This window comes from Epinephelus lanceolatus, chromosome 13 (assembly GCF_041903045.1).
Source record: "Epinephelus lanceolatus isolate andai-2023 chromosome 13, ASM4190304v1, whole genome shotgun sequence".
In the NCBI taxonomy this organism is placed as follows: Eukaryota; Metazoa; Chordata; class Actinopteri; order Perciformes; family Serranidae; genus Epinephelus; species Epinephelus lanceolatus.
In genome coordinates this window covers 14,817,089-14,841,600 of record NC_135746.1, presented here as the reverse complement: position 1 = coordinate 14,841,600, position 24,512 = coordinate 14,817,089, and the positions used below count along the sequence as shown (strand labels likewise).

The window sequence follows — 24,512 nt, the reverse complement described above, 5'->3', positions numbered from 1 at the left end:
CTGTGTCAAACAGACCATGGCAAACCATTCATCTGCACACACTCCTCCCACAGTGGTGAGACAGACCTGGTTGAAAATCGCCAAAGTTTCCCTCTAATGACTAGAAAACCCCAAATTAATTTTCCTAATTTACTACTGGGTGGTACCTTAATCAGAGTGAACATAAAATAATAATTTAAACTTCCCTGCTTGTGATCCAGTCAAGGCAGCTACGGAAGTTGATCCAGCAAACATTTCAACAGTACGCAACACTCAAGGAGGATGACTGCATGATCAAGTTCTTTGAGACCTTCAAAGAGTTCTCCAGTTACGATGAAGAGGTTTTCCCATGTGAACTTGTGGTGAGCAGCCTCCTTAATCCAATGATAGCCATTGTTACAATTGCCGGGAGCTTTAAACGTAATCTGCTCATATTCATATTAATATTTTAAACATTTAACCACTCGCACTTGTGAACAGCAAGGTTGGAGTCTAGCAGTGGAGCTGGTCGTCGGTGGGAGGGGCATTCGCCAACGCACACAGAAGGATTCAGCGGTAAGCAGGATGAAGATGTTGATAGCTTTAACCTTTGACCTGGATTTGACCTTTCATCAATTTAGTACGCTGTTGTGTTATCTATCTAATCTATCTAGCCAATTTCCTGGATTTTTGTGAAAGGAATATTTGGCCATTTTGGGAAATGCACTTATTGGCTGCTGAAAGTTAGATGATAAGATTGATAGCACTCGTGTCCAAGAAGCCAAAGCCAGCAGCAAAACTAGAAACAGCTCACTTAGCTCTTTCAAAAGGAAACAAAATTCATTCAGCAGCACCCCTATAGCTCACTAAAAGACTGACCCTAATGCTGCAATTCATTTTCAATGTAAGCTGGTGACATAACGTTACAAACTGACGCCCGACACTTGTCACTGCTGACAGGCATGATGCAATACTAACGAAACTTTTTTCTCCAGTGGCCCAGTGAGGCGCCAGTCATATAGTTTGTTTTTAGCTGTGGTACTGTGTTATTTAGCTTAGTTAGCTGACATTATGCTAGCTTTAAGTATGTTGCAGTGCATACGGGGATGCAATGGGGTAGCTAAATGTGATGTTAAAATAGCGTCCAGACACTGATCATAACCATAGATATTTTATGTCTAAATACAGACTTAAGATGACGTTCATTCGAGGTGATCTGTGGCAAGTAGCAGACACACACAAGCCTGTGACGATATAGGTATGGTAAAGAGCACCTGAGAAACACTTCCACAGTGACTCGGTGAAAATGTAGCTAGTAACGCTGTTACCATGTCGCTTATAGTGTGAACGCAGCATAAGTCCCTCCCCAACTTAGTTACTGTTACTAGGTCTGACAAGCTTGACGGAAATAAACGTGGCAATGCCGGTTCAGTGTAGACGGGTGCCCCAGTATCTATTAGAGGCAATATAGCTTCAAGAAGCCGACAGCAGGACTACAGTATGTGATGGAAGAATATGTTAACGATGGAATGCTAGATGTTGTGTAGCTATATGCAGATAAATAACACCAAAAGTTACTTTGGGGCAGGACGTAGCCTTCCAGAAACAACATAGACAAAGCAACATAAGCCTTGGTCTTTTCTGGCTAACGCTAACTCATCTCAAAAATATGTCAGCAACCAACCTGTCAGTCCTTTCCAAACGTCTTTAACGTTACCAAGAAAATAAAGAGAAAGCAAACCAAACATTAGGCTAACTCCTCTTAATGTAGCTATACGTTAGCTGGCCAGTTGGCTAGTGTTTTGCTAACATTAGCTAACCTAACTTAAGATGTGACTATACAACACAATGCATAAAGATTGTGACAGCAGTCTTTCAATTTTCAAAACTGGGTTTTCTTTTCAGCATAGACGAGCCTAGCACATAGTAAAATAAAACGGGAAAGGGGAAAGCTGACTGAGGTTCTGTCAGTTACTTAGCTTAGCTTAGTTCAACTGTTACTGGCACTGTTGCCAACTCCTCAGTAAGAAAAGTAGCTATTGGCTGTCCTAAAAGTCGCTAGAAGTCGCTAAATGACATCATCGCCTAATTTGCATAATTGTCCATATGCATGTAATTGTAATGGCTGCTGTAGGAGAGAGGAATAACATCGTGGGAGAGACAAAAAATGAGTAAAAAACACCCTGAATATGTTTAGAACTACAAATGAACCTTCTTTCAGTGATTTATATTAGACAAAGAAAATTTAACATTTACATCCCGCCCTGACTGTAAGCCAGGTCGGGATCAGCCAGCGGCGGTTCCGCACATGCGCTATTCACTGGCAGTCTGGACGTGGAGGGGTTAACATCTCCTGCTCTGACTGCAGCTGGGAGGGAGGACTGGGCCGTCTGTGAGTGCTTTGGGGCGAGAGAGGAGCCCACGGCAGCATCCGCTGCTCGTTGAGAAGAATAAGAATGATATGTGCTCTCACAACAGAGTCTCCAGAAGTCTTCAATAACATCAGAAAAAGTCGCTAGATTTGTCGCTAGTCACTTTTTTGAAAAAGAGTCGCTAGAGGGGTCTGAAAAGTCGCTAAATATAGCGACAAAGTCGCTAAGTTGGCAACACTGGTTACTGGAGCACAGAGCGAAAAGGGGCAGGGCTTAGGAAGGGTCAATAGAGTGCTGCAGTGATGACCTTTTTTTGTAGGCCAATACGGAAGTTAGCATTGCACTGGTTCCCTCGTTAAAAAGCCTATGGGATTTTCTATTGGATTTTGAAGTATTACAGAAAATAAGCTCTGTGGCAAACAAACGTTTATGATACTTACAGGTTTTGTTCAATAAGGTCATCTTCACAAAGGAGCACTGCTTTTATTAATTTAAGAGCGTAAACCCAATCACCAGAAGTAGAAAGATTAGCGTCACCACCACAACAAGGCTGTAAAGCTGTGTTCATTCTGTAATATCATTTAGCCACTTGTTAGCAATCACCTTTTTAAGACACATCAAATCTTCAAAATTCACGAGTGGGCTTTTAAATGATGTATTTCATATTGTAGAACAAAACATCAAAGTTTCTTAAGCTTGTGTTATCCACAGGCATCTAACCAAAAACCCATTCAAAAAACGACTTCAAGGCGAGGGAACCAGGAGTGCTAAAATGCTAACTTATTTCTGAGTTTTAGGACTCGTTCCTGCACCATCCTGGTTGCTAACTGATATTTACCACACAATCATGAGGGGTATTAATTTCAGCGAGAAAGCAATTAAGCATATTTCCCAAAATTCATATTCTGTTTGAATTTACTGTATCCATCTTTAAAGTATTCCTATATATTTCGGAAAATACCATTTGAATTCTTATTGTGAAAGCTGTATGAAATAATTCCTGCTGGACAGATTATGCAAAGAAACTGGTCTTTTGCTACATCCTTTAATATCTCACACAGCTTATCAATTGTAATCAGCTCCAGCTTAGCTCAATTAATTACATACCTATTTTTTAATTTTTAGTTTTTTGTTTCTCAGCCTGTTTTTCTAGCCGACTTCAAACAGATCAAGAAAATAAAATGCTTATCTCGGAGCGACAGCAAGGCACTCATAGACTTCAGCATAGAGGGGGCCAGACAAGTAAGTACCACAACACTATCTACCTATGACGCAGTATTACTTTTTACAGTGTTAAGAATCAGAAAAGTTAAAATAAGCAAGAGAGTTTACTATAGAGAGTGTATGCACAGGAAATTTGACCCAGTACATGTGCTTCATGCCCTTTTTTCTTCTTTCTGATAGCGTCTATCAATCAATGTGGCCACGATGTCTATGGCAGAGAACATGATGGACCTTATTGATGGCTACTGTCGCCTGGAAAATGACACAGAGGATAGTGTTATCTACCGGCCAAATAAAGGTGTGTACAGCTCAGCCACTTTTCCTATTACTTTCTTAACATCACCATGGTAAAAGCTTACAACAAAGACATTGTTTTTAAGTGTGGAGCGTAGTTGGAGGCCTTAAAGGCTGCACGGAAGACTTTTAAAATGTATTAATGTATTAAGCTTAACTGTAATTATCATGACTTATTTCTGTCCTAGATGCCAGTGCACGGAGCGCTCTACCTGAGCTTCCTACAAAGTGAGTACATGTCGGCGGTTTTACAACCCTGAATGATTTGGGCCCTCTCTAATCCTCGGCGTAGCTGCAGAGTCCAAGCTGTACTAATACCCTTTGGTTGTAATATGAAATGAAAAGTTAGAGTTATTGATGAGAAAGGCTGTATTATCGAATCATTCTGTCAGCGCTCTGAGGAGCCATAAGTTGGAAATTTATGAGCCGGGCTTTCTCTCATTCTGTCCTCTCTCTGGAGCAGCAGAAACAGCGGCTCGGTCAGACACAGTATGGGTGAGCTGACACTTTTCATTGTTCTACATCACCTCCATGTATAGTACAATACACAGCATCTTCAAAGCCAAACCTTTCTGTAATTATCTCACAAAAACAAGTGAAAGTATATTGATCTCTCTTTTGTATTTTCAGGGTCAGACATCTATTGTGAGATTCTCGATGAAAGGCCGACATCAGGTCCGTTGAAAGTTTGTATTCATGTCTTTTGCAGAATAATAACTGTGTGAACTTGCTTTGAAATTTCATAAACGCAAACCGTGTTGTGTAGTTGTCAAGTACGGGATTGACCGGAGTGACATTGTTCTCGGCCGAATCCTTGGTGAGGGTTTTTTCGGGGAAGTCTATGATGGAGTCTACAAAAAAGATGTAAGTGTATCTTCCTAATTGAAGTATATTAATACTAACAGCAAACACAGGATTATTTATTAACTGCCTATAGATTATAAAGGTAGGAAGCTTGCTGGAGAAGTATAAATTGATTAAATATCTATGCTGCCAGGAGTCACAATTGTTTCTGTTGAAGCTTAAATATGGCATATTTGCTGTTGCCATCTTCGATTTTTGGAGCCAAAAGTGACAATATTTGGACGAGACGGTGGAGGTAACCCTCACATTACCTGCTAGCTTGGTGTATTTACAGCTATGGTTAACTGTGATAATGCTAATGCTAATTTTTGCAAGCAACAAAACAGGCTTAAAACCATTAAAACAAAATGTATTTACCAGAAAAACTGAATATCCAACTCCTAAAAAGGTCTATTAGATCAACCAAACATTGAACAAGAATGTACGTGCTATAAACAAATGTCCATCCAAAACATCACAGTTAACTTTCATGAACTGAAAACACACTCAAGTAGCAAAAGCTATGCCCATACTTTGTAATTCTGGGGCTACGCCATCGTTGTTATCTAAGCAACGTTGTCATTAATTACATTAAAAATTCACCCCCTGTACAGTTGTCATGAAGGGGGATATTGACTGTAGAGACCAAAATAGTTTTTTGTATCAGGCTGTAAACACGTTTATTTCTGCTGGGGGCCTGTGCGGATTGACCTGCTTTTGGAGCCAGCCTCAAATGGCCATTCAAATAAATGTAGTTCAGTTAGGACCACTTTAGTCAAAGAAAACTTTATTTTCATTTGCAGTATTGTATTTGGCAGTATGGCTCTGTTCTGTGGTGGAGAGAGCACACCTCCCTGCCCTTCCATGCGCCTACATGGAAAGCCTAAGGCAGGGAGAGCAGCAGCAAAGACCCCCCAGGAACAGAACAGAGCAACATCAATGACAAACAGAAATGACATTGATAAGTCAGACACAACATGAAAAGGAGGAGCTGGGGTGGAGGCAGGTTGCAAAGCAGCTTGCAGAGGAAGCAGCAACAGTCGGCAGGCCAGAGCAGTTTAAATGGGGCGCCTTGAATGAGATTCGCCATTTGGTTGTATAGAGAGGAATCATGTGATCTATCAGCTGACTCCCTTCCATCAGTCAGCTGCTCCATCATTTGATTGGGCTGTTTGAGATCAGCAGATGTAGCTGGGATGTGAGCTGAGCTTGAGCATGTCCTGCCTAAACTAACGCTATGCTCAACTTTTTTGCACTTCCGCACTGGCTTCATTTTGTAGCCCTGGAGGTTGCCACCAGGCCCCCAGGAAGTGCGTCGGGCTTTGAAGCCAATTTTGGTAGTTGCCAAACTACTATAAACTACAACTCCCGAGTCTGTCAGGTAATGCCATTGGGCCCAAAAAGACTTCCCGTAGACTTAAATGGTGACAGAAACATCTGAAAAATCAGTGGATACATTTGTGTGTATACGTGTAGTAGGACTGGGAGTTATTGTCATTATTATTAACAGAGTGGTGAGAGGATCAATGTGGCAGTGAAGACCTGCAAAGACTGTTCACCTGATGTGATGGAGAAGTTCATGAGTGAAGCAGGTAATTTAAAAAAATGTGTAGAAAACAGTTAAATAACTGTTTTAACAATAAATTAATATTTTTGAACTCTGTGTTTGCCAGTGATTATGAAGAACCTTGATCATCAGCACATTGTCAAACTGATCGGAATCATCGAGGACGATCCCGTGTGGATCGTCATGGAGCTTTATCAGTATGGAGAGGTTGGTGCTAGTCTTAATTTCCTTGTTTCAGTTTTAATCCAGTCATACTGTGTAACTGAACTGAAATCTTGCTCAGTTCTAGAATGGTCTGATTTCCCTGCTGCCACATACATGCATCATAGTATGAAAGAAAGACAGAGACTGTGTGTGTGAGTGCAGATGTCGATTAAAGCGACACTTACCTTTCTGGAAATTTTATGCTTTTCTTTGTTTAGGTTAAAATGCTATTAATAAGCTGATGGCACACTAAAATGTAAGTGAATTCCACCAGAGATAAAAACTCATAATTGTACCATTCTCATATGGTTCTAAGAAAACTCTGACCAATCATTGCATTCGGACCGATGCGATTATTGTCCGAGCGTCCTGTCTGTCTTCCCCACGTGGAGGCCTCCGACTGACGTAACCACTCGCGTAACATCCATTTACTAGTGACATTAACGCTACTATCTTACGTTGGCACTGTAACCTTATTCTACAACTCATCAGTCATCACTGACTCCAGTTGAGTTTTAAAACTCTGGGGTTGCGTTTGACTGTCTTGGTTGTGACGTTACACTTGCTCTCCTCTTCCATGTATCTAACGTTACCTTGCCAGCACCTACATCTATCATAGACGTAATGAGGACGTAATGGAGGAGGGGGGAGTAGGCCTTTGGAGGGAGGTGGAGTTGCAGGAGGAGGAGGTTGGGTCTTTGGAGGGAGGTGGAGCTGTGTGAAATGCAAGAAAGGTAAGAGTTGCTTTAGGTGAAATCCTGTCTTACTGAAATGTTGACGTTACAGCTCGGCAACTACCTAACTCAGAACCAGAACAAGCTGACGAACACAACTCTGGTGCTGTTCAGCCTGCAGATCTGCAAAGCTCTTGTCTACCTCGAAGGAGTCAACATGGTACACAGGTGAGAGATTCCTTTTATTTTTTGTGTTGTTACCCAGAAATGAAGATATAGCTGTTGTCTTCATGTCTTGTGTATCTACAGTTAGATTTAGCCCAAGTGCCAGAAAAAAAGTTGGCATTGTACGTTTCTGAAAACTTCGGTTCTGTCTTTCCTCTGTTCCAACAATCATCAACTCTGGTTTGGTTAAAATAAAACCTTAATTCACCCAGTTGGATGTGAAAATATGCTAACTCTGTACATGCTAAAATTTCTGTTTTTTTAAATGGAGTCTGGGGGCTAAAGAGCTGATTATTTGCACGTAACAAGATCTCAGAGCTGGTTTCAAACAATGGCCAACATGTTGAAACTGTGGACATTTTTAAATACTTTGATGGATAAATACAGCATAAATACAGTTATGGACTCCCACGTGAGCTTCTTTCGTGTTTGGTGAGCCGAAATCAAATTTCCACCCCAGGTTGACAATAAAGATTTATTCTATTCTACTTCAGAAGCGTTGATATGATAAAAAGTACAAATGTATCATATCTGTTTTTGCTGAAACATATAATACCACCAGTTTTTTGGAGATTGGGCTGTTCAATTTCTTATCCTGGCTTAAAAATGATCAAATAATGATCTTAATTTTTCCAATCAACTGATAAATCTTCTGTAAATTGATGTAAACCATAGTTAACTTAGCTATCAGTTCCCCTTAAACGTTATGCATCAAACCAAGGTCTCATGTTTAGAGTGTAACAAACCTTTTTGTCCTGAGTGATGACCAAGTCAATTTGACAGCACTACTAAGTCACCATGACCAGCTAACGAAGTTGAAGTAGCAATGTTTGAACAGTATGTCTGTGCTAAAACTCCTAATTTCCACAGATAGGAGCGTATAATAAATAAGATCTTTTGTTACTGTCATAAGAAAAGAGGCACAACCTGTAATGTTCTGGGCAACAAGTTACAGTATGTCCTTGAAATAATTTGACAAATCTGAGTGTGATTTACTGCACAGTGCTGATTCACAGATATGGTGAGGAAAAAAGCAATTTGACAGTCTTATTGATGGATACAAAGAAAAAAAGCATCTGAATATAAAGTGGAGTTATATGACAATAGAAAACTTTTTTTCATTTAAACTTTGAATATTTATACTAAAACACAACATTATATAAAGCTGATGTGAGATGACAGAAAAAACATGTTCAGTCAGTTGTTTCTGTAGAATCCTATCAACAGGTTTCAGGCAGCGAAGCAGCCGCTCTGGATTCAATCTCCTGTGAAGAAAAAAAACACAGACAAAGGAAATGACTTTCTGCCTGTGTGGAAAATGCAAAGATTCCTTTTGTATTATTTTCTGCTGCAGTAGTGGAAGCACTGCAGTGATAGAGAGGCAAATTTAAGGGCCATTTAAGACACTGTGCTTGTCTTATCTGCATTTTTATTATCTCCACCAGTACCAACATTAGGGTGAGTTTGGTATTTTTCAACCTGGATCCTATGTTGCCATATTTTCATGTCAAAGTGACTCATGGGAAAAACTAGTTTTGTGACATCCACATTTTTATGTCACATAGGCACCAATGAAGAGAAACTATTTTTTTGGTGTCAGAGGCTCTAATGGACAGGTACAGCTGTGTATCATCTGCGTAGCTATGGAAAGAGATGTTGTGACGATGCATTATCTGTCCCAGCACGTACAGGGTGAACAGAACAGGTCCCAAAACTGATCCTTGTGGTATTCCATCTTTTGTCTGAGCAGTTCTTGAGGAATATTCCCCAACGGTGACTTAAGTAATGATATGACTTTATTGCAATTTTAAGTATGTTGCGATGTGCTGAGTGTTGCGATAAAATATATTGCGATTCATTACCTTTTTTTCAACCATAAATATTTCTTAAAAGAAAAACTTTGTCAACATCTGTTTTATCTAACAAGATAAAGTTTTCAGTCTGTTTATCTCACTCCAGCTGTTTTTATTGCAGCGAAATGTATGTAGTGGACTGAAAAAGCAATGATTATATCATTATTATTCTAGTAGACTACCAAAAGCTGATTTGTTTTGGTAATATTAATAATTTGTATAATTAAAAAAATCAAGACTTGGCACTGTGCGACAATACAATATTGCCACACAAAAATATTGCGATGCTGTACCAGAATGCAGCAGCGGCCTCGCCCAATACTGGACCAGTTTTAACAATTGTTGTCTCCACTGGTCACCTAGGCACAAAAACATGGGAAAATAGGGTCCAGGTTAAAAAAATACCAAAGCTGCCCTTTAACTTTTCTTGTTGTCTATATTGTGTTTTGTCACAGAGACATTGCTGTGCGGAACGTGTTGGTCGCCAGTCCAGACTGTGTGAAGCTTGGAGACTTCGGTCTGTCGAGATACATCGAGGATGAAGAATACTACAAAGGTAAGAGAGGCATAATCATCTAAATTTTAAAGCATATATATGTCCTTGACAGACAAGTCAAGAGGGAACATAAATAATAAAAATGCACCTCTTTATGTTCCTGTTCAAAAATGAAAAGTGTTAACTACAAAATAAAATGTCTCCTGTTCCTTTGCAGCATCTGTTACCCGTTTGCCAATCAAGTGGATGGCCCCAGAGTCCATCAACTTCAGACGTTTCACCTCGGCCAGTGATGTCTGGATGTTTGGTGAGTTTATGATACACTGACCTACAAACGGTACAACAGCTCAGTGCAGAGACAATAAACATGCTCGGGGCACGGGACAGGAAGGCACAGTCACTCACACATGAGAAAAAGCATGTGGCTGGTTAATCTTCAACCTAAACAGCACTGTGTGGTTTTATGAGATGGTAAAAATATATTTGAACTGATATCAGAACAACATGGAGCACTGTACACACACAGACTGATCTTTATTTTAGGCTATGAGAGATTAGAAACCACTTTATGGACATTTGTTTAGAGCATGTACAAGCTCTCCTAATTACTTGATGCAACAATCAAGTCTACATCTGTTATCACCGGTCTGTACACCTCAACCAAATCAGCACCCTCTTGTGGTCCACTTCAGAGCCACACTGTAGCCTTCTGTGGTGCATTTCATACATCTGACTTACTACAATCGAATAATTCATACTAAGCATTTACTAGAAAAAGTGACCTATCATAAAGACGCTGGCTTTTTGAATGTGTTGCTCATAAAAAAATACCTGAGCTCGAGTAAAGTCCACATGGCAATTGTAAGGGCCAAATATGTCACTCAGCAGACCTGAATCATATTTACCATTGGTGCACACTGGGTGGCGCTGTATTCATATTTTGAGTCTTAGGGTATGGTAGGGTTGCTGTCGGGTGCATCAGCCCCAGAGGAGCAGAAGGTTTTTGACTGCTGTGGCGGGGGACAGTGTTCAACGTGCTGTGAGCTGTGTGTGTTCGGTTTGAATGAAAGATAAAGAAATGGACATTTCTGGCACAACTGGCACCTGCAGTTTATTGTCTGAACTCAGCACAACCAAGAACGCTGTGGTATCAGCCGTGTAAAACGCATCGGCCAGGTCAGGCTGGGTGAAACATCTCATGTAGCTGCAAGTAACAGGTGTAGCTCCTACAGCAACAACGTGTGTATGAATATAATATGAACTATATGTGAATATATATGAAGCTTCTTTGAAGCATTGTCTTTTGTCATGGCTATACATTAGTCTGGACAGACGTGGATGTAGACTGTAACTGCACCGTGGCTGGTTTGTGGTGGCATAAAATCATGAGGTAGTAAATTAAGTTTATTTCTCCTTTTAAAGGAGAAATGAAAAACAGACATGTCCAGGAGCACGCTCCAAAAGGAGAACAGAAACAGCCTTGATCAGTAGCATGGTGTCGTCATGAGTGACACAAGCCTGTATTGTTGTACTTTGCACATATACAATGAGAAGCGTAAAGGCCCTAAACTCATGACTGTTTATTTTGTTTCTTTGTTTGCATCACTCGATAGCTGTGTGTGTGTGGGAGATAATGAGTCGCGGACAGCAGCCGTTTTTCTGGCTTGAGAACAGAGACGTGATCAACCAGCTGGAGCAGGGAATCAGGCTGCCCAAACCAGACAACTGCCCTCCTGCCCTCTACTCACTCATGACCCGCTGCTGGTCCTATGATCCCAGAGAGAGACCCAACTTCACTGAGCTGGTGGTCAAGATCAGGTATGTCTTTATTCGAAGTAAAAGGAGATATACTCTTACAAAATGATAGAGGCACAGAATGAAAAGACCTTTTAAATAAGGCCCAGATGCACACTGGATCTGCGGTGATGGTATTTTTGTAATGATGAAGTTAGAGCCATCGATGACTGGTTAGTTTTTAAATTGTAAGAATTAAAATGGGAGATCAGCATCGCACTTAATTTGAGAAGATTCAGAGCACTAAGTAGTTACTTGCAATAACAGTTAATAGAATGTGTTTTTGTACCTCTCTTACTAAAGCATGATATAACTTGTCTGAAATCTGTCAGTGATGTCCACCACATGGAGAAGGAGCAGGAAGTGGAGAGAGAAAGGGACAGAACACGCTCCACAAAATTTTTCGACACCAAGTTTAACTTCAACGAACCTCCACCCAAGGTATGGGTCACTGTCATACTCAGCCACTGACATATGTTTAGCCCCATTTTCACCAAACACTTTCAGTATGGTACCTTTGGAAAGTAAAAAACAGTAACCCTTCAGACATGGTACCTAGACTCTAGCATTTCCACCACAAACAGTACTGTTATATGTGGGTGGTGCTGTTGTCACTCACTGCTCCGTCCAGCACTCACTTTCCTCCTTTATTGCACCTCGTTTATCGTCCACAGAACGAGGCTGCACGCCGACATTTTCAGAACAAAATATAACAGGCTGCAGTGAGAGTCTCTCTCCATGGGATATTTAAAAATAGCGGGTTTGTATTTAGTCCTGACGCTTTTTTTTTCCTCAGTGAGATTAGAATATATGCCGTTCACAAAACCCGGCCAAAATTAATACATATAAACCCTTGAAGATCCACTCATTACTAAAAGTGTGTGTCATATAAAAACTAAAGTAATGGTCAAAGTTGTCACAGTGAAATTTAAGGTGTGTTGATGGATTCACGTCGTTAGCTCATGCATTGAGTAACATTACAAGTAATCGTTCCACCTTAAAAGTCGCCGGCAGTCGGCCCAGTGAATTAAGTTATTTTTTCCTCAGACTCCAGCTGCTGTGAGAGGCAGCAAAACATCCTTTCATTTTACAGTGACAGTTTACTAATTAAACTCTCCACGGTATGAACAGTGGTTACATGAGCCTCAAAACCAGCCACAACTCAGCCCTGAGCAGAGTGACCATCCTCTATTGACCAATCAGACTGCAGTGTTCACAGCTCCACCTTTTAGTACCAGATCTGTGTGCTAGGTACCCCAACAGAGGGGGGACCAAAAATGGGGACAGTATAGAACGGTTCCATTGGTACCATCCACAACTTTTGGACACGTGAAAAAAAGCGTACCAAACTGTACCGTACCGTACCGCTCGGTGGAAATGGGGCTTTACAGAACAGCACATTATTCAAATTCAATGTTCTAATGGATCCTCTGAATATTTACTGTAGCCTTCAAGAACAAAACCAGGGCGGTTCGGGAACACGCTCAGTATTGGTCTACACATTCAGGTACAGTAGCTCTAACCTGTTTCGTCCAAGATGGCTTAACTTAAAAGATATATTTATGTAAATGATGTGTGTGTCTGCAGCTGAACGAAGCTTTGTGTGCCAGCTCACCTGACCTGGCCAGCCCATGTGACTACCAGTCCCCGGTCGACTCCACCAACAATCTCACGTTGCCATCCTGGTCCCCCCGGCGTCGAAGCATGGTGGTAAGAAGGGCTCAGCAATTTGTCTTGAAGTCTAACATTTCTGTGTGTATGTGGGTCATTTTTCTCGCCTTTTAAGTCACGTGTTACAATGTTAATGAAGTTGGAGCTTAACGTGAATGCGTCAAAGAAACAGTTCACCCCTCAAATGACCATTTATGTATCAATTACTCACCCTGTGTTACGTTGAATTTGTAAGTTAAACTTTATTTTTCTCATGTGCCTCCATGGAGAAAGAAGAATCCAAAAAATTCTTGATTAATTGAAATCAAAGGCGACCGTGTTTAACCACCGCAAAACTATATTAAAACATCCAATTACAAAGTCCGCACAACTCGTGCACTCATGCAGTATAATCCAAGTCTCATTTATCCAGTCGTATGCTCAGTACTTCCCAGACAGACAGCCCTTTCCAATGGGGAACTGAATTAAAAGCAAAACTTTGCTATACTCTCTTCCCAGCCAGACTCCATTGACAAAAACAGTAATTTTACCTCGCTGAACACAGGAGCTGCTGGTCTGCCTCTGCCTTGATCAGATAGTTACTTTGTGTTATTGTGTGACTTTGGTGTTTTAAAGGGTTAGTTTAGACTCACCAAAGTCACACAAAAACAGAAACAAACTCACTGATCAAGGCAGCGGTAGACCAGCAGCTCCTGTGTTCAGTGAGGTAAAATTACTGTTTTTGTCAGTGGGGTCTGGCTTTGGAGAGAGCGTAGATGGAGTTTCACTTTCTGTTTAATTCCCTGTCAGAAAGAGCTGTCCGGGAAGTACTTAGCATACGGCTGGAGAAATTAGACTTGGATTATACTGCACAAGTTGTCTAAGATTTTGTGAATGGATGTTTTGTTATAGTTTTGCTGTTCTTTAACATGGACCCCTTTGACTTTGGTTCATCAAGACGTATTCACTCTGTTTTTTGGATTCTTCGTTCGTGAAAAAAACGCTTTCTTCACAAATTCAGCACAACACAGGGTTAGTAATTGATATACAAATGGTCCTTTGGCAGGTAAATTATTTCTTTAGAGACAAAAAAGGCATTATGTGATGTTAATCCATCATTCTCCTGATCCTAGGAGGGCGAGATCTTCCGCGTGGACCCAAACAGCAGGGAGGACGCTACGCGCCTGTGGCAGACGGAGAGACGGCAGATGCAGGCCACTCTCCGCCGGCAGAAAGAGCAGATGATGGAGGATGAAAAGTGGCTGGAGAAGGAGGAGCAACGCTTGGTGGGAAACAGAGCTTCATTAAGTTTTGTCAACCCCCTCTCTGTGTCTCTGTGTCACCCTACTCAGTTCAATGTGGCCCTGAAGGCTACGCTGAACGAGGCATCGTTTAACAATATCAACCCACTTGTTCACTCTCGACGCCCCGCAAGTCTTAAATTAAATGTTCCCCTGATAACAGTTCCAAAGAGAGGGTCCATGTCCATATTGTATAAAATGAACCTGCCTGTTCTTTTGCAGGACCCCATGGGACCAGAGGACCCTACCAGCCCAGCGGTAGGTGTCTGCCTCTACAGACTGTGACATCAAAGTCAGATTAGAGAAAAAATCTACTTTAAAACAAATTGTAGCCAAATAGATCTTAGTGATGTATCTCACATTTCTGAGCTCAGTTTGATTTCTTTGGTAACATGTTCTTCTTATTCCCATTGGACATGTGGCATAATGCAATCAGCATGCCACATAACATTTGATAGTTTATGTACCCTGCATCATTCATGTTTTTGCATCTAAGTGACTAATGGGAAAGACAGTTTTGGAAACTGGTCCAGTATTAAGAGAGAGCGCTGCGTCCAGCATCCACAACTAAGGCTACAGTGTCAACACTCTGGGCATGTGCACATCGTTAATTTACAGCCACTGAAAGTGCTTGTTTTTGTCACTGACAGGATCGGATTGTTATTATAAGTGTCTGACAACATTATGAAAAGGATCCCTACAGAGATAGACCTTTTTGTTTAAGAGTAAGATCCTTTTTGTTAAAGCAGAAACAGCCTTGAAAATGCTATCGACAAACCCACCAAACTCTGTTCAAATAAACAGTGCTTATATCATGTAAGACACACTTTATTCAAAGTCAACTGAGGAAAAAGAAGACTCACAAAAAAATGTCTTAGTTTGTCTTTTCATTGTTCCAACAATAACTTACTGTGGTTTGGTTGAAGTAAACCCTTAATTCACCCAGTTAGATGTGAAAGTATGCTGACTCTGTACACGCTATAATTACCTTTTATTTAAAAGGAGTCCGGTGGGTTTGGTGATAGCAATTTCGGGGCTGTTTTATGGTAAACAAAAAGGTCTATCTTTGTTTGGATCCTTCTCATAATGCACTGTTTCCCATTAATTAACGAAACTATGGCGGCCCGCCATAGTTTAATTTGACCCGCCATAGTTTCTAAATAAAAGCTTTAGGCTGCCGAAAGTATTGACTTCTCATGATATAAATCATATCTCGAACGCCGTAGCATTTTGTGCCGATGTGCTCAGGCTGTCAGATCCAGCGCTCGACAGTGCGAGCGTTTCACTCGACAAAAAATACGTGTGTGCGAACTGTAAAAAATATTTAGGGGCACATGTGCGCATAAAAAAAAATCAGCCGAAGCAGCCTATATTTCTGTCAATAAAAATATATGATAATCTAACCGCAAATGTTGGAGGAACTCCAGCCGCCTTCCCTCTTCCCTCTTCCCCGTGTGACACGGTTATGGGCGGTTTTCCAAGCCACTGTCGGCACAATGAATATAAGTCCCACTGTCGGCTGAGTGGAAATAAGTCAAAAGGCTCTAGTTTCCCGGCGCAGCGCAGGGTGGCAAACCCCGTGCAGAACTAGTTTCGAGCAGCGCAACCCGAGGCGCGCTCAGTTTGGTAGTTTGGCAGACCGAGGTGCGCTGAGATGGGTGTGGTGGCGCAGCAGGGGGAGGTGTCAACAGATCCAGCTTGGCGCAGTGACAGTTTCGTGCCAAAAGGCTTCGCCGAAGGTGCGCTTAAAGCTCGCCATCTGAAACCAGGTCTACTGTCAGCGCAGGGGGAGCGCAGCCGGTGTAAGCCGAAGTTTGGCTGACCGGCGGACAGTGCACGCACGTCACCAAAACCTCACAGGCAGGTTTCCAGAATATCAGGCACATTAACGATGCAATAAATAGCCACAAAACCACTATTCAATGCAACTATCTGCAATCAGCACATAAATGTATCTCTATATCGACTGTCCCGTCACATCTGATGTCAGATCAAAGGGGATTGGCACCGTTTGTAATGGTGTCAGAAATTTGTGATAATAATCTGAACCTGTTAGTGGCAAAAAGCAAGGACTTTTAACGGATGTTTACCAATGGTGCACAAATGCCCTGAGTGGTAACATTGCAGCCAGTTTCAGCACTGCCAGCTGCATCCCCTCTCACTTAATACAGGACCAATTTCAAAAACTGTTGTTCCTATTAATTAGGTAGAAACAAAAATATGACAAAATCAGGTCCAGGTTGAAAAATACAAAAGTAACCCTTTAAATTTCAAAATGCAAAAAAGATAAGAAGGTGAATTTTTGTCTTTCTTCTCCACAGAGATCCAATATATGATCCAATGAAAGAACTTTTCCTTCAAGCTTTGTATTAATTTTTTTTTTAGGCATAGAACATAAGTTTTATATTCAATTAGTTTTACCAAAGAGCCAGAAAACTAGCTTAACGGCATGGCCAAACACAAGTTTGACACTGAATATATTAAACTGTGTGGACCTTGCACTAATGACGTAGGAGAAATCTGGACCCAGTGGCTGGACCAGCTGGGAACCACTGGTCTGCAGCATCTTGACAGTTTAGACAGCAGCATTGTTTTGTTTTCTAGTTCTCATCAATTCATCTTTTTCTTTCTCTTTAGGCCCCTGAAGCTGACACAGAGAACGGTAAGTGCTCAAAAGATATTCACAAATTCATGTTTTATTCCGAGTCAGTCTCAGTACTATAGTCTCTGTTTAAACCCTCCTGTCTTTCTTGTCTCTCTCTTTCTTTCTCTGTCTCTCACGTTGTTCATTTTTCTGACCTGCAGCACCCCCAGAGAAGCCCCCACGGCTCACAGCACAGGTAATTTTATCGGTTCATTTCCTGGATTGTAATATCTTCTTATCGCACCAAGAAGACCATTTAATTTTATTAGCTTTGATTTTTAGATAAAGAGAATTTATAATGAACTCAGTCATCTCAAGAAAGTAAAACTACCCTTCAATTGAAAGGGAATTAATGCCACCTTGCATGTAAAATAGAGCCCAGTTATCCTCTGTGTGAAGTAATGAGGATGAGTATATTAATTATTAAAACACATTGTTCCCTCTCACTCAGCCTGCACCCACAGCTGAGCTGGACCGCTCTGATGACAAAGTGTACCAGTACGTCATGGACCTGGTCAAAGTCGTTGTCCAACTCAAGAATGACATCACAGAGTTGCCACCGGAAAATTATATCACCCTTGTGAAGGTACAGCAAGACAAATGTCAGTTTTTCACTTCAGTTTTACAGCATGTTGCTGCTTTAACTGCAAATTGAAGGCGTGTGAATTGTAATAGAAATCAACCCTCCTGAGTCATACGGCTGATTAATCCTCTGCATTAATCTCTGCCCACAGTCTGTTGGGATGGCTTTACGAGACCTGATTCGCAGTGTGGATGACATACTGCCCACCTTACACGAGTCTGTCAGGACTGAGGTGCAGTATATTGTCTGCAGCTTGTTTGCTGTCTTTTCTCATCACGTTACTCTTTCTCTGTATTGATTTTTCTTCCCCGCAGCTTGTTTGTCCCTGAAACAAAAAGTGACAGAACTCCTCCTCAGACACAAAGAAGCAAAGAGGAAGTGACCGTGTCATGTATACTATTCTGAGAAATCCAAAATCCATAGCTTGCATATTAGAGCAGTTTCTACAAAGCTGCATTTATCAATTTATCAAATAGAGAACAAAGATATTTTAAATTTGATGCAACACCAGCTGATATACACACATGCGGCCAACAGAATGTGTGTTGAGGACCATATATGTGGTGTATGTGCTCTGTATAAATAACAATATAATGCAGACTGGTTAAATCAACACATCCCTGTAGCAGTTTCAACCAAAACATTTATAAGCTTCACTAAGACAGTGTCCATGTCTATTTATTAGGGGTGTAACGGTTCTCAAACCAAACCAAAACAGAACACGCAATACCAATGTCCACGATCACTGTGTCATGGTTATGTCTTCCATGTTGCATTTTTCCCCACGCCTACCCAGCTTGCTGCCCAGGTTAAGCCTGTTCAGCTTTCACAAACTCACGAGGCAGAGCTTTCAGAATGACTGCCAGTAACCTTGAGATCGCAGACCCCCCAGGTAGAAAGTACAGTAGAAATTTGGGGCTCGGGCCCAAAACTGCTGCTGGGGTTTGGGCTATAGTAATAAGAAGTAGGTTTTCAGTTCCTTCACTCATTTTCCAAAACATGTCCCCTCGAATTCTGAAGCAAACTGTGGATTGGGTGAATCGTTACACCTCTGCTGTTTATTTTGATTACACAACATTATACATGTGTTTACAGGCATTTCTAACAGCAGACATTTTGACTTAGTAGGAAAAGCTCAGGTGTTACTAATAACACGAATGATGGTCCTCTACATTCAGATGTCCCAGTAAGTCATGACAGTATGACCGAGTCAGTATTAAGGGGTTATCTCTGGGGGAGAACTTCTGCACACTTCCTGTGCTTAAGTTGTGATCTATAAAAACAGACTTGATGGGAGAAACTTTGACCCATGCCTACCAGTATTTTGGAGACAGGAAATTGGAGATGCAGATGATGAGGTGGAAGTACATTTTTAGTATGGATTCTACATATTGTTTTATAAATTAAACCCTGGGTCTGAAAAGAAGAGCCAGTGTGGAAGTGCCTTAAACCTGAATTCTTTTTATCGGCCAGCAGGTGGGGACTCCAGTGGATGTAAAAAGTCTAATAGCACAGACAAATCCAGGGAAGTATTGGAAGAAAATGAGTCACCATTCAGGCCCCCAAGAAAGTGCGCCAGGGTTTTTCATTGTGGCCAAACAGTGGAATTACAATTTATGGGTCCGTCCTGTAATTCCCTGTGGCCCAAAATGACTTTTTCCCATCGACTTATGTGGCAAAAGAGACACCTGTAAATCAGTGGATAAACACCTTCAAGTCCCATAATATATTGAAAGTCTAGATGAGCTCGGACGTAGTGCTGATCATCCAAATAATTATATGCCTCATGAGCCATTGAGGAACTTTCATTGGAATGAATGGTTCACGTTTAAATGCGAGCTGCCCTAAGAAGTGTATGATTTTCTACTTTTACTTTCTATGTAGTGTTACTTTTGACAACATTTGGATGAACCTAACAGCTCTCAGCTGCTCTCACCAGTGGATGATGTCACAGTAGCTATGTCCACTTCTTTTAAACTGTCTATGGTCAGCATGTTCAATACCAGGATCCTGAAACTGAAGCAGCCAAATGAAATTCAGCCATTATTCATTCATTCATGCTTTTCCAACATGTCTTCCATGAAAGCAGCCACCTAAACCCACTCATTATGTTTGTTTCCCGTCCCCACAGATCGAGGGCACCCAGAAGCTGCTGAACAACGACATGGCGGAGCTCATCAGCAAAATGCGGCTGGCACAGCAGAACGCCATCACCTCTCTGAAGGAGGAGTGTAAGAAACAGATGCTGGCTGCCGCACACACTCTGGCTGTGGACAGTAAGAACATGTTGGACGCTGTTGATCAAGCCAGAGTCAGGGCCAACTTAGCCAAGCCGGCGGAGCCCTAGTAGACTGTAAGTTCTCATGTGCAGTGTCAGGTTTTTTATGCAGATTATTCAGTAGTTTCCTGGACTACTGGAGTACATGTAAAAATGTATGTGTTTCCAGACGAATGCCCTGTTCTGTTTTCTAAAATATAAAACTCAGAAATTCTATAAATAAATTGATCGTAGTGTCTTTTATGGCATTTGGATCAGCCAGCACAGCCAAAATGTTCACCACTGTATGAGAGAGCGCAGGCCAGAGTGAGCTTGATGTTATCAAAAGCAAGTCAAGAAGTGTGGCGTGCAACTGAACACACTCCCCTATGCAGAGCTGCCTGTACGTCACAGCCTGCAAATCATTTCTGCCTGAAGTGCCTTATAACCGAATCAAATCCCAGCATCTGCAAACAAATTTGTTTGAAAGAAACTGCGTCAGTCTTTGAATTGCAAAAACATAGCATCACAAAATGCCAAACGTTGAGCTTTTCTGAACATTTATGAGTTATGCAGTGATCAGAAAAGTAAACCGACTTTCTTTGTCTTTCTTTTTTTTTCATAAGGAAACCTGTATAACTGCGGTCACGTCATTTCCATGGGCACAGTGAATAAATGAGGCTGTACAGACGCTGTGAAAATTAAATTATTCACCTTTTTTTCAACTCATCCTAGCTATTTGTGCTCAGATGTCAAATAGGGTCTGAAAAAGTCTACAGACATCTGGAAATTTGAGTCTGGAAACGTGAATATCTGAAATGGAACATGTCTATGAACCTTTACACATTAAGCAAATGATTCACATCTGTCAGTCAGAAATAACATTTGCACACAGGTGAGCATTTTTGTTGTGTCAAACTGCTTAAATTAAGGCTGTGACCGTTCTTCATCATACCTGTAAATGTGTCTTGTTAAGTTTAAATAAGATGCTACAACTCAGTGGATACAGACAACTTGGAATTAAGTGGTTGTGTGCTCATTAAAGATGTATGTATACTGAAATCGATGATGATCTATTGGCAACACATTTACAGTGACAGACACTTTTCATTCAGTGGAAACTGTTCTCATTTGTGATTGGAGAGTTATTGACTTACTTCAGTATTTGTCAACCTAGACCCTATTTTCCTATGTTTTTGTGTCTAAGTGAGTAATGGAGACAACTATTTTCTAATCTGGTCCCATATTGACAGAGAGCGCTGCAGCTGGCAGCTGCCAAACAGGCTGTAAGTAACCTTTTGGGGCATGTTTGCACCGTCAATTTATGCCTCCTAAAATGCTTGTATTTGCCACTGACAGGCTCAGGAGTGTCTGACAACATTATGGAAAGGATCCCGAGAGCGATAGCCATTTTTGTTAATGACTAAGATCCTTGTTGTTTGACAAGAAACAGTCGCTATTGCCAAATCCACCAGACTCCATTCAAATAAATAGTAATTCTATCATCGTAAAACACTTCATTCAAAGTCAACAAAACAAAATAAAGCTAAAAAGAAACAGTCTTGGATTGTCTCTTCATGGCTAAAACAATCACCAACACTGGTTTGGTTGAAATAAACCTTTAATTTCCCCAGTAGGATGTGAAAAAATGCTGGCTCCACACACGCTAAAATTACCATTTATTTAAATGGAGTCTTGTTGCCTTGGTTTTAGTATTTTAGTATTTGGTTAAACAAAAATGATCTTACTCTTTAACAAAAAGGTCTGTCTCTGTAGGGATCCTTTCCATAATGTTATCAGACACTTACAATAATAATCTGAGCCTGTTATGGGACAAAAACAAGCACTTTTAGTGGATTTAAATTGTTGGTGCACAATTGCCCTGACATTGGGCAATGGTTACATTGCAGCCTGTTTCGTGGCTACCAGCTGCAGCGGTCTCTTTCAATACTGGCCCAATTTCAAAAATTGTTGTTCCCATTAGTCACTTAGACACAAAACATAGGAAAATGGTTTCAGATTTTAAAATATTGAACTCACCCTTTAATTATCTGTTCAGAAACTGAATCTTTGTAAATATAAAATGTCGTTTTTACGCAGAAAAAAATAATGCAGACTAAAACACAATTACATGGTTTACTGCCTCAAACCTGTCAGCAGTGACCTGAGTGAAATGTAAAGATGACAAAATTGCCATTCAACTGTTCAAAAGTGTTTTATAGTAAATATATATACAGTTCCTATCTCAAGTTTGACTATGATGCATTATGTTAAAAAAAATGATGAGATGAAGACGACAGTGGTTTGGATAATGGATTGTCGGATATGTCACATACTCTTTCAAGAAAAAGGTTTTTGTATCATGTCCATTATCATTATTATAAAATATCAAATTCTAGTATGTAAATCAAGTGATATGCAAATAAATATCATAATGTATATACAACTGTACATGCCTGTTCATTTAAACATATCTTCTTGTTGCTGTTGAATATTTAACCCATTTAATCCCACCGGTCACCATAGCAACCGCAAAAAAGTTTTCGGTCATAAGGCTCTGAAAATGTTACTGAATGATGTGTCAATGCATTTCCAACAAATACTAAAAATAACAAAGGGTCTCAATCACATATGTGCAGTGTCACATGTTTAAATTGTCACATGACCAGAGCTGTTTACTTCCTGGTTGCACCATGTGATGAGGATGGCTGCATCAAAGCTCCCAAACAAAAGGTTAGTGAAGTTTGTTAACGTAAAGATAGGACGAGGTGTCTAGTGCTGATACGTGCATTTGCAATTAGTCAATTTTGTTCAGTGGGGTCACACAATTAGTGAACATGTTGATGCACCTAAATCCACATGTACTTCTACACATACATACTTCTTATTCTACCCAACCTTCTACTTGTCATTTTTTAGGTTCACTTTGAGTGAAGTTTTGGACATGTAGGATCAAGGTGACAGCCCAGACAAGGCACATAGCCTTACGGTTGTAAAAATAAAAAAAGATGCTTTCTTCATTGATTGTGACAATGATCGGTCAGATATAGACTATGAGGGGGGACAGGTCATTTGCCAGCCAGGCTTTTGAATTCACATGCTGAACTCATGCAAACAGATCATGACAGGAACAACTTTATCAGTGATTATGACCTCCCCCTCCATCCTGCCTCATTCAGAAGTTGTTGAATACTGCTGCTTTGTATTGATTTCTGTGTCAGACACCTGACGCCAAAAGCCACCTTTCATGGCAGTATGTGAAGCAGTCGAACGTAACCTTTGGCGTTGTTGTGATATGCTGATAGATATGCACCTATCAGCGTATGATACACTGCTGGACGGGGTCATATTGAAACACTGCTAGTAATGATGTAATATAAGGAGCAGGAAAGTCTGTATAGGGTGGGTAAGAGGGGCAGTGGACAGGTTCAACAAACGCTGGACTTTCACCCAGGAGCCGAGGGTTCCCTTCCCGAATGCTAAACCAAGATGTTTTTTTCTAAACCAAACCATATACTTTTGTTAACGTCCAGGTGTTGGTAGTGCATCCTGGAGTGCCAACAGCAGACGCAGAAGGATACCTAGCACATCATATGTAAAAATGCTGCTGGTAACCACATAATATAAGGGGCAGGAAAGTCCTTATAGGGTGGGTAGGAGGGGTGGTGGATGGGTCCAAAAAACCCTGGACTTTCACCTAGGAGCTGAGTGTCCCCTTCCTGAATGCTAAACCAAGATGGTTTTTTTTCTAAACCTAAACACATGCTCTTGTTGCCAAAACCCATCAATTGGCTTTTTTTTCCCCTTCTTTTTTTGACGTCCTGGTGTTGGTAGTGCATCCTGGAACGTCAACTGCAGATGCAGGATACCAAGCACATCATATGTGAAAATGCTGCTGGTAACGACGTAATATATGGAGCAGGAAAGTCCGTATAGGGTGGGTAGGAGGGGTGGTGGACAGGTCCAACAAACCCTGGACTTTCACCCAAAAGCCTAGTGTTTGCTTCCTGAATGTCAAACCAAGATTTTTTTTCTAAACCTAACCACATGCGTTTGTTGTCTAAACCCAACCACGTGCTTTTGTTGATGTCCCGGTGTTGGTAGTGAGTCCTGTGACGTCAACAGCAGACACAGAAGGATACCTAGCGCATATGTTAATGTAAAAGGCCACTGACAAAGTGGTGATATATGTATGTACTAGGGTTTTTGATACGTAAAGTACTCACTCAAATGTGGTAGAACATTCTAGAGTTTTAAATGTGTTAATAACTGAGTTGGGGTATAAAAGAATTTTGATGACTTCATAGGAGATGATGTTAATTTGGTCAACAAATGGAAGATACACATTATCCCACTGGACACAATTTAGATGGAACATAAAACACTTTTTTTAACCTACTTTTCCATGTAAATGTTAAAAAAAAAAAAAAAAAAAAAGACTGATTATTTGAAAGGGTTATCAGTGAAAAATTTGGGATTAAATCTCGGAAGGACGACTGGAGGAATGACCCAACCTTATGTTGCTCTCAGGTAATGTTCACACCACTCAATAACAGGAATATAGACAGGGTAC

The 24,512-nt window shown here is 40.8% G+C and overlaps 1 protein-coding gene across 4 annotated transcripts in view; it reads left to right on the top strand.

Moving 5' to 3' along the window:
- ptk2bb (protein tyrosine kinase 2 beta, b) overlaps positions 1–20,700 on the top strand; it is a 35,801-nt gene extending 15,101 nt beyond the window's left edge. For 2 of the 4 annotated variants that reach the window (XM_033648822.2, XM_033648823.2), the window contains exons 8-30: positions 201–341; positions 460–534; positions 3,471–3,572; positions 3,735–3,852; positions 4,037–4,076; positions 4,312–4,343; positions 4,479–4,523; positions 4,615–4,712; positions 6,202–6,283; positions 6,365–6,465; positions 7,249–7,364; positions 9,670–9,770; positions 9,928–10,017; positions 11,324–11,528; positions 11,837–11,945; positions 12,952–13,011; positions 13,092–13,214; positions 14,288–14,713; positions 17,093–17,117; positions 17,261–17,295; positions 17,551–17,685; positions 17,834–17,914; positions 19,814–20,327. In XM_033648822.2, the coding sequence (XP_033504713.1) occupies positions 201–341; positions 460–534; positions 3,471–3,572; positions 3,735–3,852; positions 4,037–4,076; positions 4,312–4,343; positions 4,479–4,523; positions 4,615–4,712; positions 6,202–6,283; positions 6,365–6,465; positions 7,249–7,364; positions 9,670–9,770; positions 9,928–10,017; positions 11,324–11,528; positions 11,837–11,945; positions 12,952–13,011; positions 13,092–13,214; positions 14,288–14,713; positions 17,093–17,117; positions 17,261–17,295; positions 17,551–17,685; positions 17,834–17,914; positions 19,814–20,029 (2,556 nt within the window). In that variant the 3' untranslated portion in view covers positions 20,030–20,327. Of the gene's footprint in view, positions 1–200; positions 342–459; positions 535–3,470; positions 3,573–3,734; positions 3,853–4,036; positions 4,077–4,311; positions 4,344–4,478; positions 4,524–4,614; positions 4,713–6,201; positions 6,284–6,364; positions 6,466–7,248; positions 7,365–9,669; positions 9,771–9,927; positions 10,018–11,323; positions 11,529–11,836; positions 11,946–12,951; positions 13,012–13,091; positions 13,215–14,287; positions 14,714–17,092; positions 17,118–17,260; positions 17,296–17,550; positions 17,686–17,833; positions 17,915–19,813; positions 20,328–20,565 lie in introns of those variants that run through there. The other 2 variants (XM_033648824.2, XM_033648825.2) reach the window with 2 other exon arrangements.
- The last annotated feature ends 3,812 nt before the right edge of the window (positions 20,701–24,512 follow it).